At 53.9% G+C, this 17,960-nt stretch overlaps 1 protein-coding gene across 1 annotated transcript in view; it reads left to right on the forward strand.

Moving 5' to 3' along the window:
* Window positions 1-17,960, forward strand: part of Fnbp1 (formin binding protein 1) — a 75,045-nt gene that overhangs the window by 22,543 nt on the left and 34,542 nt on the right. The window contains exons 2-4 of the mRNA XM_004640568.2: window positions 5,793-5,908; window positions 13,179-13,235; window positions 13,945-14,092. Of these exons, the coding sequence (XP_004640625.1) occupies window positions 5,793-5,908; window positions 13,179-13,235; window positions 13,945-14,092 (321 nt within the window). The remainder of the gene's footprint in view (window positions 1-5,792; window positions 5,909-13,178; window positions 13,236-13,944; window positions 14,093-17,960) is intronic.

Consider the following 17,960-nt stretch of genomic DNA (forward strand, 5'->3'; position numbering starts at 1 on the left):
TGTGGCCAGCTCAGCCCACCAGGGGGCGGGGCTGGCTGGCATGTGGTGTTGGGGGATTGAACCGTGGTCCCTGTGCTTTGCCAAGCTTGTTCCAAGTAGGTGCTTTAGACCACTGAGCCATCTCACCAGCCCATCTGTAAGATTTTATAAAACATTTTTGTGTGTGTTTGTGGATATGCAGCTGATTTTTTTCTTTTCCTTTTTGTTTCTTTGAGACAGGGTCTCTCTTGCAATTCAGGCTGGTTGTAAACTCACTGTGTATCCCAAGTTGGCCTCAACTCACAGTGATCCGCCTGCCTCAGCCTCCCAAGTGCTGGGATCAGAGGGGTGCGCCACTCTTCCTAGATCCAGCTATTTTAATATTCTGCACTAAATTGATTTAAAAACACATTTCAGGCAGAGATCTTCTTGCTATCCATCTTTGGATAAATCTTCCCCTTCTGGATTTTTCCCTCAGGTGTGGCAGGCTGCTGCACCAGTGGCCTCCTAAGGGACTCAGCTTCCCAGGGTGCCCACATCCTAGGCAAGGGGTGACCCGCAGCCAGGGCGTCCACAGCAGGACCAAAGCCCCTGAGACATGAGCAGGCCAGCGATTTGCTGGTGTCAGGGTCCCTCCCTTGAGTCTGTGTCGCTCCCCAGATTGGCTTCTCCCAGAGACCCTGAACACAGTCTTCCGTGGTAGAAGACCCCGTGTTATAAGTTGTCCTGGAACAAATGGCCCTAGCACAAAGCTTGGTTGGTTGGGGTTGAGGTGACAGTGAGAAGGTGAGGTAAAGGTCAGGCTTGTGGCTCCCGCCTGTGAGCCCAGCACTAGGGCGGCTGGGGCAGGAGACTGCGGGCAGGCCCGAGCCAGCCTGGTCTGCGTAGCGAGTTCAGGGCCAGGCTGGATCTGGCTGTCTCTAAAGGTGAGAGTTGGGCCAGTGAGATAGAGCTAGCTCGGCAGGGGACCAAGCGCCTGCTCAGGCAAGCGCAGGGGCCGGGATCCAAGCCGGGCCCCACAGGAAATCCCTGCGCTGGGGAGGCTGAAAAGTGGGGGGTCGCTAGGAGTCCGAGCTGTGCGTGAGACCCTGCACCAGATACGGAAGATAAATAAGTAAAGGCGAAGGTCGAGTATGAGCTGGGAGGGGCTGCAGCGGGGCCAGCTGCTGGGAAGCGCTGTCGGAGCGCTCAGGGCTTTAGAACAAGCCGCGGCAGCTGGGTGTGTATAGCGTGCGCTCACAAGTTACGCAGTGGTTTCCATCACCTGGCTTGCTTCATTTTTCCAAATGCAGTTTAGAGTAGCCAGGCATGGTGGCGCATGACTGCAGTCCCAGCCTCAGGAGGCTGAGGCGGGAAGGCTGCCAGGGGCTCAAGGGCAGCCTGAATTGTATAGCAATATCCTGTTTTAAAAAAAAAGGAGCCGGGGAGATGGCTCAGTAGAATAAGTGCTTCCTTGGCAAGCACAAGGGTATGAGTTCAGTCCCTGGTTCTGCAAAAAAACCAAAAACAAAAGCAACCAGAAAAAAGTCTTTGATGGGACAGTGCCAATTGTTATCATACCTCAAATCTTAGATAACACTTTCTTTCTTTTTTTTTTTTTTTTTTTTTTTTTTTTTTTTTTTGCCAACTGGGGATTGGACCAGGTACTTTGCCCCGAGGTGCATCCTGAGCTCCCCCCACCCCAGATGAGGTCTTGCTAGTAAGTCCCTAAGTTATCCAGGCTGGCCTCAAAATTGGGATCCTCCTGCCTCGGCCTCCCAGAGTGTGGGGCTCACAGACTATGAACACCACACCCAGCAGTACAATCTTAATAGCATGAGGGCTGCGAGGGGACGGACTCCTGAAGCGTTTCCCCACACACCACAGCGCTTACGCAGCGGAGTGGGGAGGGAACAGGTCGCTTTTCCTGAGCACCGCCTTCGCCTGAGAGAATGATTCAGGACTGAAGCACTTGCAGCTATTTTCTTAGAAGGAGAGACAGAGGGAGACGGTGTCGTTTCCAGGAAACAGCTGACAATATTTGTTCTCAGTGATAGCCTTGTAGCTTTTAAGTGAAATGAGAATTTAGAGAAGGTTGTATTTTCCGGTGAGCACGACAGCTTCCAAATATTTAAAAACTCAGGAGAGAGAGGGTGGGCCGGGCCTCAGCAGATGCACGCCTTTGCTGTTTTCACAACCTGTAGTGCTCGTGAGAGTGCCGGCACATTGCAGCAAGGTCATGTGCTGTAAATGCCCAGTGAAGAATGTTGCCTGATTTGGCGCAGGTAGAGAGCCTCTAGCCAGGCGTGCCTGTCCTCCCAGCACTGGCGGGCTGAGGCAGGAGGGTCGCTGTGATTTCGAGGCCAGCCTGGGCTCCAGAACGAGACCTGTCTCACAGCAACTCCAGAGTACAAGATTGATTATTTTATTGATTGAATCTGATAGTTCCAGAGGCCACGTTGCCGCTGGCCTTTGAGAGACGATTTGCCAGCTCCTAGTGTGGTATCAGATAACAACTGCAGTGAGCTAAAAAGAGTTTTGAAACTGCTGCTTCGTACCACCCGTCTGTGGGAACTGCAGCTTCTCATTTACTGCAAGCAAAGTCCGGAGCAGCAGCAGGCTGAGAGCAGGAGCCTCGCTCGGCGGGAAGCCAGCTGCGTTCAGTTAAGCCAGACGGGAGACAGATTTGCAAAAACGTAAAACAGACACCCTCCTCCCAGTGGTTTTTCTCTTTTTGCAAAAATCAGTTTTAAAAATAGCTGAGCATTTAAAAATAGTGATGCATGCCTGTTGTCCCAGCACTCAGGAGGCTGAGGCAAGAGGGTAGCTGCAAGAATGAGGCCAGCCTGGGCTATAAGGTGAGTTCAAGGCCAGCCTGGGCTGCAGAGGGATTGTTGGGTGGGCTGAGCCAACTATGCACAAGAGTAGATAAATAGATAGAGCTGGGGAGAGTGGAATAAGCACAAGGTCCTAAGTTCGATCTCCGGTACTGCAAAAAATAAATATAAATAAACATTTTTATTAGCATGGGGCATACTTATTATCTATTTAAAGGAATTAATAGATATTTATTTATATGTTTTTGAGACAGGATCTCTCACGGTGGGTCCAGGCTGGCCTCAGAGTCGCAGCAATCCTCCTGCCTCAGCCTCCCGAGTGCTGGGTTTTGGGTCCCCAGGGCAGGACAGTCTTGATAGTTTATTGAACTGGTACAGATAGCTTATTGAAAAACAGCATGTGTGCAGGGACCAGGATAGGATTTTTGTGGGAGTTTTTGGAACAAGGTTTTGCCTTGTTGCCCAGGCTGGTCTAGAACTCTCTAGGCTCAAAGAATGCTCTCGCTTCAGCCTCCTGAACACTTGTGACCACAGGTGTGCATCACAGTGCCTGCAGGAGGCCGGCAACTGCTGTGCTTTTTTTTTGTTGTTGTTGTTGTTGAGAGGTGTTTTTTTTAATGTATGTGTTTAGCTCAGGGTCTACAGGGTCTCACTACACAGATCAGACTCCTAGTGACCCTCCTGTTTTCAGCCTCCCAAGCGCTGCGATTACAGGCGCGTGCCCCCATACCCATCTTAATCACTGTCTCAGTGTGCCTCGGGGGTGGGCCCGGCACAGCTCGCTGGAGACCAAACCCCAGTCCCTGTGTCTGCCTAAGCAGGCGCTTTTAATCTGCTGAGCTATCTGGCCAGCCTGAGAGGTTGTCTTACTGTGCAGCCCTGGCCTGCTGTTGAATTTGCAGTCCTCCTACATCAGCAAGGATTTGGTCATCAGAAGCTGTTGCTTTTCAAAAAAAAGAGGCCAACGAGATAGCTCAGCAGTCTAAAGCGTCTGCTAAGGCAAGTGTGTAGGGACCGCGGTTCTATCCCTGGCACCACATGTGGTACCAGCCCCGTCCCCAACGTGGGCTGAGCCAGCCCCCCCCCCCAAAAAAAAAGAAGCTGTTGCTTTTATTATGTGCGTGTGAGATTAAAAAGGGAAAAAGAATTGGAAGATAATGTAGTTGTGGAAAATACATAGTCAGATGGTGAAGAGGACAAGAAGTCTAGGGACAGGGGCAGGCATCCTGGCACACGGCTGGCATCCCAGCACTTAGGAGGCTGTGGCAGGAGGATTGCTGTGCGTTCAAGGCCAGCCTGGAGGACAGCAAGACCCTGTCTCAAAAAAGAAAAAGAAAAGGCGGGGGTCTGTGTGGCCTCACCCAAAGAGGATTCTAGTGGGATCAGGGGTTCTTAGCATTTTCTTTTTGTTCTTCATTTTTTTCTTTTTTAGACAGAGTCCCGCTCGCTAAGTTGCTAGGGCTGATGCGTAGCGCCATCGGTTCTCTGGGGCTCTGCAGAGACCTGTCGCCCTGTTGCACTGTGTATTTGCTCAACAGCCCTTGTCGGCAGAGATAACAGAAATAAATAAGCTTCCCGAGAGGGAGCCCAGCGCTCTGTGGCACACGCTGGCGTGGAGAGCCAAGAATCACTGAGAACTTTAAATACCTGTTTTTAAAGCTACTGGGTGTTTTACAGTCACTTTTTTTTTTTTTTTTTGACAGTGACTTTTTTGAGACAGGGTCTTGCTTTGTAACCCAGGCTGGGCTCAAGCTCACAGCCATCTTCCTGCCTCAGCCTCTCCAGTGCTGGGATGACGGGGGTGCACCCTCCACGCCCCTCACAGGGCATGACTTTGCATGGAAACCCTCTGCCCAGGATAAGGGATGCAGAGGTGATGCAGGAAGGGAAAGCAAGCTGCGGTGCGGCTGGAGGCCCCAGTGAAAAGTTGTGTCGCACGTGTAGAACAGGTCAGCCTGCTGCGGGACCCTCCCGGCTCAGCCTCCTGAGCAAGGGGGTGACCAGCAAGTGTTACAAGGGCCACACCCCGGTTCTCCGTCCTGCAGCCCCGAGACTGCACCCTGCTCCTCCACGCTGCCTCCTCTCACAGCTCTGGGGCCTCCAGGCCCATCCTCGTCCCCACCTCCTGGCTGGCTCCTTACTGCACACAGCTGCTCGTGAGCCCCAGCCTCGGCCGTGGCCTCAGATCTTCCGAGCCCGGCCCCTCCTTGGGCTCAGGGCAGGCCTGTGACCACTGCTGTCTCAGCTCCAAGTGAAGCCTGCACAGCCGCAGGGAGCAGAGCCCACGAGTCCCCTGGGGTCCCCTTGCTCCCTTCTCTGTCCCCTGGATCATGAGGACAGCCTGCTGACTTGCATCCCCTGAAGACTGGAAACAGTCTCCTGCGGGTCCTGGGCCACTGGATGCTCTGAGCTCGTCATTCAAGGCCTTGCATGGTGACACGGCCCTGAGCTGTCTCTGATCTCGTGCCTGCCACACCATACCTTATGCCCAACCCTCCTTGTGAGCGCCACGGGAGCCACCCTGCCGGAGTCCTGGACACCCCTGGCCCCCAGAATATCTGGGGCTACCAACCATGGTCCCCTAGTGTGGAGCACAGGTCTGAGCACACAGCAGGACTTGGTGTGTGTTTGACTGAAGCCGAGGGTCCTTTCGTTCCCTGTACCCCTCCCTCAGCCCTCCATGGCCAAGGCAGCCGCTGCGACGCGCTCTCCTGCAACGCCAGGGTCATCCCAGCTCTTGGCATCGGGAAGACCCTTTCCTTGCTTGCCGGTGTGGTTCCTTCCCAGTCTTGTCCCACCGCAATGGGAGATCCAAGTGAGCGGCAGTGGGGGGCTCAGCTCCCCCGGGCCGGCCGCTCTCAAGCCCAGTCTGGCCCTGTTGACATGGCGCAGCCTCAGAGCTGGGGACCTGGGACATTTTGAGCCGGCCGCCATGCCGGGAGGGCTCCGGGAGGTGGCCAGCAGTGAGGGAGCTGGACTGTTGTGCTCTCTCGACAGGACCAGTTGGACGCCCTGGAGAAGCACACGCAGTGCGGCATCGACGTCGTGGAGAAGTACGTCAAGTTCGTGAAAGAGCGGGCGGAGATTGAGCTCAGCTACGCCAAGCAGCTCAGGTACCCTGACCGAAGGGCTGGCGGGGCCGCGCGCCCTGCCCGCTGTCCTGCCTGCTGTCCTGGCCCTGCTGCCCGCTGTCCTGCCCTTCTCCCTGTCCGGGGGGCTCCATGGCCTCGCTCCTGACCCGAAGGGTGGGCTTGCCATAGAGCAACTGTTGTAGCACAGAAAATGCACTCCAAATAAAGAGCAGGACAGTGTTTCTTGGGCTCGGTTTTGTGTTGCTTTTGCTGCCCTGCTGGGGTGGAGCCCAAGGCTTCAACCGTGCTCCGTGCCACAGCTCAGGCCCAAGGTCCATTTTATTTTTCAAAGGGGCTTTTTTTTTTTTTTTTTTTTTTTGGTAGTAGGAAGCAAGCCCTGGGCCTTGTGCCTGCTAGGCAGGTGCCACTGAGCTACATCCCCAGCCCTTGTTTTTGTTTTTGATACCAGGCCTCTCTATGCAGCTCAGCCTTGTAGTGATCCTCCTGTCTCAGCCTCCCCAGCACTGGGATTACAGGTGTGCACCACCGGTGATGCCCTGCTTTGGGGCCAGCATGGCATGCAGCACTAGGGATTGAATTTAGAACTTTGCGCTTGCCAGGCAGGTGCTGAGACCCCCGAGCTGACAGGTTCTGGCCCTAGTATACATTTCTGAATCATTATGGTGGTCATCTAATATGGCTGAAGCCCTTAAAACAACAGCTTATCTTCCCAGAGACCACCTCCTCCCTTCCCCAACTCAGCCCAGGGTACAATTTCCTGTCACCTTTCCCGCCACCTCAGTGAAGGGCCCAGGCAGCTCCTCAGGTATTTCTAAAATCTCTCTCAAACCCCACCCCTAACAAAAGTTCATAAAAGCCCCAGCTTTCTTTGTCTCAGGCCACCTGCCCCACCTGCCTTCGATCCTCTCCGCGTCTCTGGAGTTAGTGAAGGCTTCTTTTATCTTTCCTCTTTACTGCCACTCCAAAAAAGTTATCATGAGCTATCTCCCCAGGCCTCTTTTGGTTGATTTTTGAGACAGGGTCTTGCTGTATAATCCAGGATGCCCTTGAATTCATGGCAATCCTCCTGCCTCAGCCTCCTTCCTGATTGCTGGGTCGACAGGCATACACCACTGTACCAGGCTGATGGGCATGAGAAGCATGGAGGAGTTTTTGCCACGTGTGCCAGGCGCACACCTGTCATCCCAGCACTAGGGAGGCTGAGGCAAGAGGCTTGCCATGAGTTTGAGGCCAGCTTGGGCTACATAAGCCAATTCAAGGCCACCCCGAACTACATAATGAGATTCCGTCTTTAAAAAAGACATCAAAAAAAAAAAAAAAAAGACATCGAGTTTTTTAAAAAAGTATTGAGTTTTCATCCAGAGCAGGCATAAGAAATGCATTGTGATGATGGAGGTGTTGTCACTGTTGTTATTTAAGTAAGCATCTAGCACCTTCTAGGGAGGCTGAGGCAGGAGGGGTCCTGCAAGTTCCATGCCAGCCCGGCCCCTAGTGAGTTCAGTTCAGTGGGACACCTTACTCAGCGTGCCCGGCCCGCAGCAGTTCGGAGCCCTGCGTGTCTCCGCCTCCACAGCCCTCGGGCTTCTCGCCTGAGAGCAGGAGTGGACAATGGTCCTCTTAGTGTCCATTATTCGAACACACGCCATTAGCCATAATGTGTTGCCTTTCACGCGGAAACGCCTTACCCAGCGGCCTCGCCCAAGGAATGCCCACTCCTTTTCTCCAGCTCCCACAGAGGTTATTTATTTTTTCTTCGCAAGCAACCAGAACGTCTCTTCCCTGGTGCCTCAGTGGGGTCCCCTTGCTCTTGGGGCGTGGGCCGTGGGGGTGGCTCTGCACGTGCTCTGTGTGAGCACACAGGCGCTGTGGTCCTAGTGGGGTGCTGGGCGAGTGCGGTAGCCTCCTCCACACCCCGGCCTAGGTGTGTGTCCTCCCCGCCCCTTTATTTTGGTATGTGTGGTTTTTTTGTTTGTTTGTTTGGTTTTGTTTTTGTTGTGTTTTTTTGGTGCTACCGGGGATTGAACTCAGGACCCAGTGCTTGCCAGGAAAGTGCTTATTCTACTGAGCTATGTCCCCGTCCCTTGGTGTGTGTGTTTTTGAGACAAGGTCTCACTGTGTAATTCAGGCTGCCCTAGAACTCACTGTGTGGTCCAGTCTGGTCTGGAATGCATGGCAACTTTCCTGCCTCAGCCTCCCATTTGCTGGGATCACAGGCGTGCACCCCAGCCTGGCTGTTTTGGTTTCATTCTGGGGTATTCATTTTGGGGCCCCCAAACCCTCCTGTGATCCCACCTGCCCTGGCTGCCCCCTGCCTCCTCCCGAGTGCGCTGGCCACCTATACCCCAGACACGGATTGGGGGCCCTGCCCAGCCCTTCCCCTGGGCCTGTGTGCCACGCGCACCTCCCCGAGTACGTAGCATTGGCGGCGAGAATCGCCCAGCAGTGTTCAGATGCCCCCGGCCCACCCCCGCTTGGGGGCTGCGGTGACCCTAATGGACCAGGCTTAGCTTTGGGGGCGGGAGTTTGCACCGCTGCATCCTCGGTTCCTTTTCTTTTTTACTTTTCTTCTTTTTAAGTTTTTTAATTGTGAAACAGAGTCTTGTTAAGCTGCCGGGCCTGGGCTTGAACTTTCAGCCCTCCTGCCTCAGCCTCGCTAGAGTGCTGGGACCGCAGATGAGAGGGAGGCCCAGGAGGGGTAGCTTGTACCTGCACCCGACTGCTGCTTCCGTCCTTCCGTTTCCCTCCCCTCCCTGCAACCCTGCCTCCCCCGTTTACAACAGCTTTGTTTCCATTCTTTCCTTCCATTCGCTTTTCTTCTTTCTCTCTTCTTTCCTCCCCGCTTGTGCCTCTTCCCATTTGAACATTTTCTTCCTATTTCACAATATCTGTTACACATTTTGGTCCTTATCGATATTTCCAATTTCTCACGCCAGAAAAACAATAGTGTTTAAATGTGTGTCCATTTTATTTCACCGAAGAGTGTGGCCTCACGGTGCGTCCGTTTACCTAGAAATGTCTCCCACTTATCCTTCTTCACGGCAGAGTAGTACTCTTCTATGTAAAAGCCTACATCTTCACCCATTCTTCAGCAGTGGGCCCTTGGCTGTTCCCAAGAAGCCATTACGAACTGTGTCCCTGTAAACATGTGGCCTTGCTCTCACTAGCAGTGGGATTGGGGGGCTGCCTGCTCCTCGAGCTCTGTCCCCTCCATCTGCAGAGCATAGAGGAGTGCTGGAACACTGTGTCCTCGGGGTACAGGGCCCCCCGTGCCAGGCTTGTGGAGGGCAGCAGCATCGCTGTCCCTCGGTGGCCGGCTGTCCCTGGAGGCCCCTCCTCTCCTAGTCTCCGAGCCTTCCCAAGGCTGGCCTGCCTGTGGCGGGGGAAGCCCGGCTGAAGGCCCTCTTGCTGCTTCGGTCTCAGGTAGAGTCCCTTCCGTAAAGAGGTGTTGGGTGCCTGTGGGCCCCTAGGTTTGGGGTGCACCCAGTATGCACTGCACTGAGAGCCAGAGGGTGGGGACCCCACTTCAAATCCGCTTGGGTACCATGGTGTCTGCTGTCCCATTTCCGGGCACCGGTTCTGGGCCTGGCCTCCTCCCCACTCCACCCATTCCTGTCTGAATTGAGTCCTGCGGCCACTGGAGTCCTCTGTCCCTTTCCCTGTCACCTTTTCCTGAAACCTTTGGACTGAGGGTTTGTTTCTTTTTTTTTGGGGGGGTGCCCCTTAGCTCAGTTCTTTAAGTGGCTGCTTCAAAAAAGCAGTCAGGCTCAGGTTGCTGGGGTTCGATCCCCACAACTCAAGCCAGCCAAACCTGCCCTGAAGGCATTTGGAGCAAAAACAAATTCTTTTTTTTGTGGCCAGCTCAGCCCGCCCTGGGGGCAGGGCAGGCACACCGTGTGGTGCCAGGGATTGAACCACGGTCCCTGTGCTTGCCTAAGCTTGCCTAAACAGGCGCTTTAGACTGCTGAGCTGTCTTATCAGTCTTCTCCTGTTGATGATTTTCTTGGTTCAGGGTGTGGTGGTGCTCACCTGCCTTCCCAGCACTTGGGAGGCTGTAAACGGGAGAATCAGTATGAGTCTGATCTAGTAGTGAGATCCTGAACACCCTGTAGGCCCTTCCTAAAATAAAAAAAAATTTTTAAAGGTAAAGATGTTTTAGTTTTGACTTTAAAATGAATTAATAGCCTGTTAGCATAAGTTCCTGAGTTCTATTCCCAATACAAAAAAAGAAAAAAAAAGAAAAAAAGAAGTTACTACAAGTAGGACGAGAGGCCTGACCCGAGGGCTTGGAAATGGAAGCTGTCTTTTCTCTGGGGGGCTCCGACCTCGGTGTCTCGGCTGTGGTGCATGTGGGCATCGCCAGCTCTCGGGCTCTGCACCATCAAAGGGCTGAATTATTCATGGTGCTTTTAAGAAACCTCTGTAGGCCGCCTCTGCGGGCATTGCCTGGCTGGACCCGTCCTTGCTCTCGGGCCCTTGCCCCGGGTAGGATGTCACTGCCTGGGAACTTTGCGCCAGGCCTATGCAGCCAGCCCTTCCGGCAGGTGGGCTGGGCTCCTCCCACTCCCCTCCCACTCTCCCGTAGGTAACATCTCTGATTGTTTTTCCCATTCTTTTCTTTTTGTTCTTAAGAGAAAAGCTCGCTCCTTAACACTGGCCTGAACCACCGCAGAGCCCATGCTGGCTTCCAGTTTGTGGCATCTTCCTGCCTCAGCCTCTTGAGGGCTGGGATTTCCGTCGTGCAACACGACGCCCAGCATTCATTGATTTTCACGGCTGCTGAGGAAGGCCTGGAAGCCAAAAGAAACATGTGGGTTTCATCTAGGACCCTCGAAAGAATTTTTATATGATGTGTGAATTTAGAAGTGGTATTTTCAGTGTGTAAATTATAATTAACAGGAGAGATGGTTAATCCTGAAAACCATCCACTAAAAATATCTCTCTAGGCTTTTCCAATGCACCAGTCTCCCATATCTGTTCTAAAATATATTCACAAGAGAATCTATTGACTGTTTTTTTTTTTTTTTTTTTTTCCTTTTTGAGATAGGGTTTCAAGGCTAGGCTGGCCTTAAACTCACTGTGGAGCCCAGCTTGGGCTCAAGGTCGCAGCAACCCTCCTGCCTCATCCTCCTGAGCGCTGAGCACTCCGGTGGCAGGCATGTGCCCCCACCCCAACTCCCGTGTGTATCTTTTCAGGGGTGACTGTGAGAAACCAATCAAAAAAGGGCTTTGTGTTTTCTCCATAAAATATATCTGCTCTTGCCCCATGTTTTCTTTTAGGAGCTAAGGTATAATCTTGAACGAAACGTTGCTCTTTTTGTATTCTTTGCCCTGTTTTGTTTTGGTTTTTCACACTGCTGGGGGTGGAACCCACGCTGCCCGCTGAGTTATATGCCCAAATTTTGTATTCCTTAGCATTTCAAGTGATTAGGTAAATCCTGTCATCCCAGCATTCAGGAGGCTGAGGCAGGAGGATCGCAGTGAGTTTGAGGCCAACCTGGACTATACAGGAGACTCTGTGTCAAAAACAGAGCAGCCCAGCCTGGGAACGCTGCAGAGCTGGTGCTGAAAGCATTTCTGAGTTCCCTCCGAGGAGGACAGCCGCACATTTCCTTGCGTCCCAACGTGCAGGGTGGGGCTGCTGCCCCCACCAACCCAGTACTTAGACCTCCTGCCCATCAGAGAAAAGGGAGCCGAGTCCTTGGAGAGGAAGCACGCACAGCTTGAGTCATGGGCGGGTCGGCGGGCTCACCCACAGGTGGGCTTCGCTTTCTTTTTCCCCCCCTGGTGCCAGGGGTTGAACCCATCCTGGCCTTTGGGGAATGTGCTTAAAGGTGAGCGATCGGTGGGCACGCGCTGGCCCTGCTCTGCCTTTAAGTAGAGCTGAGGGATGCCGCACTTAGGAGGGCGAGGGCTGTGCTGAGCCCCAGCACCTGTGTGTATGCACAGAACACTGTTTCATGAGAGAATAGCTAGGAGAACTGTAGTGACTGCCAGGTGCCAGCAGGGCTGTTGTGCTGGGTGACAACTGGTGGTCAGTGTGGAGCGCCTGCTGGCTCTGCGCCCACTGGGCTGGGGGTGGGGCTGGGGGTCCCGCCTGAGGGCTGCTGCTAGGAGTAGCGGAGGCTGCTGGGAGCCATAGGGAGCTGCTGGTTCTCCTGGAAAACCTTGGCGTGCTGGCTATTCCCAGAGGAGGAGCTCGGCACCTCGCTGCTGAGGGTGGCCGCAGTACTGTTCCGAGGAGCTCCGGTCCTTAGAGCACTGCTTCTGGCTCCGGTGCAGATCCCTCAGCCAGACCCATCATCTCGCCGGCACAGACTCTAGCTTCCACCACTGCCCTTGAGGCCTGCCCCATGCAGAGCTGTGAAACAGGCCTGCGCGAGGCATTGTCCCGGGCCTAGGCCTGCAGCTGGACTCACGGGGGCATTGCCGTGGGATCCAGGCTCTCGGCTGGATTTTTTGGTCTTTGGTGTGTGGACAGATTTCGTGCACTTTCTTTTTGTGTATGATTCTTTGGATGACTATTATAAACAGTCATAAAGTATGTGTCCTACGTTGTATTGTTCCCCTTGCAAAACCCCAGAGTAGAACAGTTGTGCTCTGACTGTAGACAGTATGAACTGCTACAGAAAAACAAGGGGCAGGAATACAGTTTCTGTGTGTGAGGTCAGGGTGGAAGGGATTTTAGTGACGTTAGAGGAGCATCTCCCTTATTGTCGCAGTCACATGTAACTAAAAATGAAGACAAAATCTAGGAAATTCAGTGAACACGCAATAGACTATTTCCTGCGACAGTGAAATTCAGCCCTAAAATGAAGCCACACAGACACAAGCCTTTGGCGCCTCGGCCTGGAGAGGCCATACAGGGCCCTGGTGAGGCGGAGTTTCTGTTATCTGGCCTCATACGTGGCCACCTGGCTCAGGAAATGCGCCTTAGGCACCTAAACATCCGGGCGGGCGCAGTCTGGTTTGGATTTGGGGCAGGAATGGCCGGCTAAGAGTGACCACAAGGGAGCAGATGGACAGACGCAGACGAGAACCTTGAGCAGGCCCCAGCCCCCACCTGGGAAGTGACCCCCTGGTCGCCGTTTCTGTGTTTGATTTGCTGGGCCCAGGAGGTCAAAGGTCCCAAGCTGCAGCCTGAGGCGCACATGGGAGGAGGGGGAGATGAAGTCCAGCTGTCCCCGCCCCGCCGCCCGCGTAAGCTTGTCAGCAAAGCACCGCTGCCCAGTGTCCTTCCTGATCTCTCGATCAGCTTTCTAAATCAGGTGCTGTGTCTGCATGCTTGTTTTAGGAATCTTTCGAAGAAATACCAACCAAAGAAGAGCTCCAAGGAGGAGGAAGAATACAGGTACGTGGGTCAGTGGGATCCCTGCAGGTGGCTCACACGCCGCGGGGATAGGAGGAATGCGGATCCGTAGAAGCGGGCTGCCAGGCCTGCTGGAGCACGCCTGCGCCAGCACCCGGGAGACTGGGGCAGGAGGTTACTACGAGTGTGAGCTGCATAGCCAGACCCTGATTCAACAACAACAACAGCAACAAAATTAAAAAGAAGATAAGACTGAGCTGCTGGTCCTGTTCCCAGTTGTTTCCATGAGAATATGAGGCTGAGGTGCAGCTCAGCCTGAGCGTGTGCAGGAAGTAGGGCCACAGCTCCTGACACTGCTTCTGTGGGATCAGGCGTCTCCGCTCTACTGCTCACTTGGCCAAAGAGTACGCCGGTCTGCAGTTCCGCAACTTAACACAGACAGGCCGAAAGTATGTTGCCTGCGATGGGGGGACACAGTGGTTCGCTCGGGGTCAGAGCCGAGTGCCCGAGATGCCAGCACGCAGCACGCGTAGGTATTTGGGTGATAGCTGTACACAGTGCCAGGGCTAGCTAGGGTGAGAAGCGCCCCGGTGTAATGAGCTCTGAGCCACTGTGCGGGGACCAGGCTCTGGGTACTGAACTCGCCGGCCCCGGGGAGGCAGCGGGAACAAGCCGGGCCGCAATTACCGTTAGCTGCCAGGCCCGTGGGGGCCAGGGACCTCGTTGTGAGGGAGCCGAACTCTGTCCCTAGGTACACGTCATGCCGAGCCTTCCTGTCCACCCTACACGAGACCAGTGACTACGCCGGGCAGCACGAGGTCATCTCGGAGAACATGACGGCGCAGATCCTGGTGGACCTGGCCCGCTATGTGCAGGAGCTAAAGCAGGAGCGGAAAGCGGTAACGCACTCGGTTTTGGTTTCGCTCTCAAGAGCCCGTGCCGTTGCGTTCACGGGCGGACCGTTACAGGCCTTGCTCCGAGAACAAAAAGTCTGTTCTCGTCTGGCTGGGTGGTCCACAGCGGTCATCCCGGCACTTGGGAGGCTGAGGCAGGACAGTCACCGCAAAGTTGAGTGCAGCCCAGGCCACATAGTGAGTGTGAGGGCAGCCGGAACTACACAGCCCAACCCTGTCTCTAATAATAACAAAATGACTTCTAGTTCTCTCCCAGACCCTGTGAAATATCACCCGGGAGTGTTCCCAGCATTCTGCGAGGCTGAGGCAAGAGGGTTGCAAGTTCCAGCTCAGTCCGGGCGGTTCAGAGATTTAGCAGTGATAAATGATAAGGGGAATCGAATAAACCCGAGCCCAGCACTGGCCTCTGGTTGCCGGCCTTCCCTGGCCTTCGAGGACATCTGGCCTTTTCCTGTCTGCCATCCTGGTGGCTGCTCCCTGCATCTCTCCCTGCCCTGTCCCCCCACCCCCAAGGAGCTTGGCTTTTGGCGCCTGCTCAGGAGACCCCAGCTCTGTCCAGAGTGAGTCCTGGACCGGAAGCCCACAGCCAGGCCCTCCCCCGTCCCTCCCTTGGCCCCAGGCCCTTCGCAGGGCTTCTCTCCTTGTGGTCCTTTCTATTTATCTTCAGGGGCTACTTCTGACCTCTCTGTCCAGAATGTCACCTCCGTCCCAAAGTCCCTCTGTCTGCCTCCCCTTTGTCGCTCCATTCTCACACCTCCCGTGCCTGCCTTTTCCCCTAGTGCTTATCAGCTGCTAGCGTTTTCCTCCCCTGGGGAGAGGTTGCTACGATGGAACCCAGGGCCCTGTGCATACTCGGCACACGCTCTCCCCATCGACAGCTCCCAGCAGCCAGTGTTTGTTTTAAGACAGGGTCTAACTGTGCAGCTGAGGCTGTCCTCAGACTCCAAGATCCTCTTGCCTCAGCCTCCCAGGTGCTGGCACGACAGGCGTACCCCTGTGCCCGGCTCACCAGCCTTTTCATGTATTTACCAGCTTGCTTGTTTCTCTCCAATTTGAAGCTCCCCAAGGGCTGGGTATTTGTGCCACCCTGTGCCAGGTATAGCAGGTGACATAGCCTGGGCAGTGCCTAGCGCATTCCTTGCAGGGCAGAGTTTGGGGAAGCAGAGGCTGCAGCGGGCAGCCCGTGGCACGAGGCCCCCATTGCCTCGGCGTGGCTCTCGGGCTGCACAGGCCTGGGGCCTCCTCGGATTGCTCAGCCAGCCTGGTACCAAATTGTTTATCTTATTTATACTCCGCTAATTGCACGCCTTTTTAAAAAAATAGTTGTGCCTTTTGTGTTCTGTTCCTTTTTTAAAAGCAAAAATGATAGTAATTTGTGGAGGAAATTATCAGTGGTCTTGATCTACATTAAATAATATCTGGTAATTTATAGCACCCTTTTATTTTAAGAGGAATTACAAAGCCAGGCCTGAGTCAGATGTTTTGTTGGGAGGGCCCACAAGCGTGGCACTGGGAAGCTTCTCTAATTAAATTAAAGCGGCATTTTAGGAATGGCCAGTCTTCGGAACTGCAAAGAGCTGTAAGCAGATGTGAATGTGTGGTTTTTTAATACAAAGCCACGAGGGCAGCTCTCCTTTCCTCTAGGATGGTTACCGTCATTTTAAAGGGAGCCCAGAGCGGGGCAGGCAGGCCCAGGCCTACAGTGATCCCAGATACCTGGGAGGCCGAGGCAGGAAGATCACAGATTCAAGGCCAGCTCTGACTCTAAAAATAAAAATAAACACTGTGAAGGATCACATAATGTGGCAATTAAAGCACTAACATTTTGTTGTTTTTATTTTCGGAGTTGAGGTCCTGCTCTGTAGCTTAGGCTGCTCTCGATTTGTGGTGACTCCCTCTGCCTCAGCACCCCCTGCCCCCTCCCGCAGTGTGGATTATGGGTGGGTGCCGTGCGCCTGGACTTTTTCTTTTTCAACACTGGGGATTGAACCCAGAGGTTTTGTTTTGTTTTGTTTTGTTTTTTTCATTGAGCTACATCCCTACTGCTTTTTAAAATTTTTTAAGGTTTTGAGACAGGGTCTCAGTAAGTTGCCTTGCCCTGGCTGGTCCTGAACTTGCCTTCCCCTGTCTCAGCCTTCCAGAGTGTGGGCTGGGGTAGCTGCTGTCATTAATCCCACTGTGCCCCTTGGGAGGGCACTGTGTCTTGTCTGCTGTGCAGAGGCCACAGAATGGTGTGGTGGCTTGGCCTGTCTTGTGGCGGTGGGGGTGTCACGCCCAGGCGGCCAGTCCCCAGGGAGGTGCACATTTTTGTTTGCGTGGAGTTTATGCCCAGAGCTATGACCTCTGGCCACTCTGATGTCATCCGATGACAGAGCCCGCAGAGCTGCCTTGCTTGCTTCGGGCTGGAAGCCGTGAGGTTTCTCAGCTTTAGGGCCAGGGGATAAAATCAGTGAAGTGTTACATCCGGGAAGCTGAAGGCAAGCAGCAGCTAGTGGGGAGGGCGGGGAGAGGCCCGGTGTAAGGTTCCTGTTTGCGCAGTCAGATGCTACCCGGGGCAGACTCCCGGGCATCCGCTGAGCTCCTGTGAGGACTGGATCTTGTCGCGGAGTCCAGACTGGTCTCAAACTGCTGGCGTCCTCCTGCGTCAGCCTCCCAAGTGCATGGAGGAAGGTCAGCCTCAGTGAAGGCAGCAGGAAGCTGGTCCCAGCAGGAGTATTTGAGGTCTCAGATAAGGGGTTGTACGTGACAGTGTCCCAGAAGCCCCTGTACCACATACCCCATCAAGGCAGGGTGACCTGGCTTTGGCCACAGCCAGGTTCTAGACACCCCACCCACCTTGCCCTTTCACAGGCGGTATGTTCCTGTGCTTTCCTCTGAGGAATCTGGATAGATTTAAAATTCCAGATGCTTGCCTGCTCTCGCCTGAGTTTTCATTTTATTTTCCCCCCAGTCATTCCTCTCTCAGTCATACTGTACCATATATATATATATATATATATATATATATATATATAATGTATGTAGTACAGGGTCTACAGGGTCCCACTACACGGATCAGACTCATAGTGATCCTCCTGTTTTCAGCCTCCCAATCCCTGGGATTACAGGCACATGCCAGTCTCATTGTGCCCTGCAGGTGGGGCCAGCACGGCACAGCACATTGGGATCAAACCCCGATCCCTGCACCTGCCTAAGCAGGCACTTTTAGTTGACTGAGCTATCTGGCCGGCCCTATTTTATTATTTTTTGTTGTTTTGCTTTTGAGGATCTTGCTGTGTATCTCAGGCTGGTCTCCCACTTGAGGTGATCTTCCTGCCTCAGCCTCCTGGGTGCTGGGATTCCAGCTGTGTCTTTCTTTGTTGACCTTTATGGCTTCACATCTCCAGATGCAGCAGGGTGAGCGCGTGCCGCCCTCCTGCTGGTGTGCAGGGTGCGCGTTCTTGCTGTCTCCTTCTGTAGCTGTCTGATTTCCTGCCCGCAGTAAAATATTCTTAAATGCTGTCATTGGAGCCAGGTGTGGTGGCACATGCCTGTCATCCCAGCACTTGGGAAGCTGAGGTGGGAGGATTGGAAATTTGAGTCCCCTGGGCAGTGGAGCCAGCTTTTGTCTGAAAATAAAAAAGGAGGGCTGGCCAAATAGCTCAGCAGGTTAAAGCCCCTGCAAACAGGCACAGGGGCCGGGTTCGTTCCCGAGCCTGTTGTGCCGGCCCCACCTCAGGGTGTGCTGAGATGGCAGTTGATACTGGGCATGGTGGCTTGTGCCTGTAATCCCAGCTCTTGGGAGGCTGTAAACAGGTGGATCACTACGAGTCCGGTCTAGTAGTGAGACCCTGAGCACCCTGTAGACCTTTCC

This window comes from Octodon degus, unplaced genomic scaffold (assembly GCF_000260255.1).
Source record: "Octodon degus isolate 3935 unplaced genomic scaffold, OctDeg1.0 scaffold00123, whole genome shotgun sequence".
NCBI lineage: Eukaryota > Metazoa > Chordata > Mammalia > Rodentia > Octodontidae > Octodon > Octodon degus.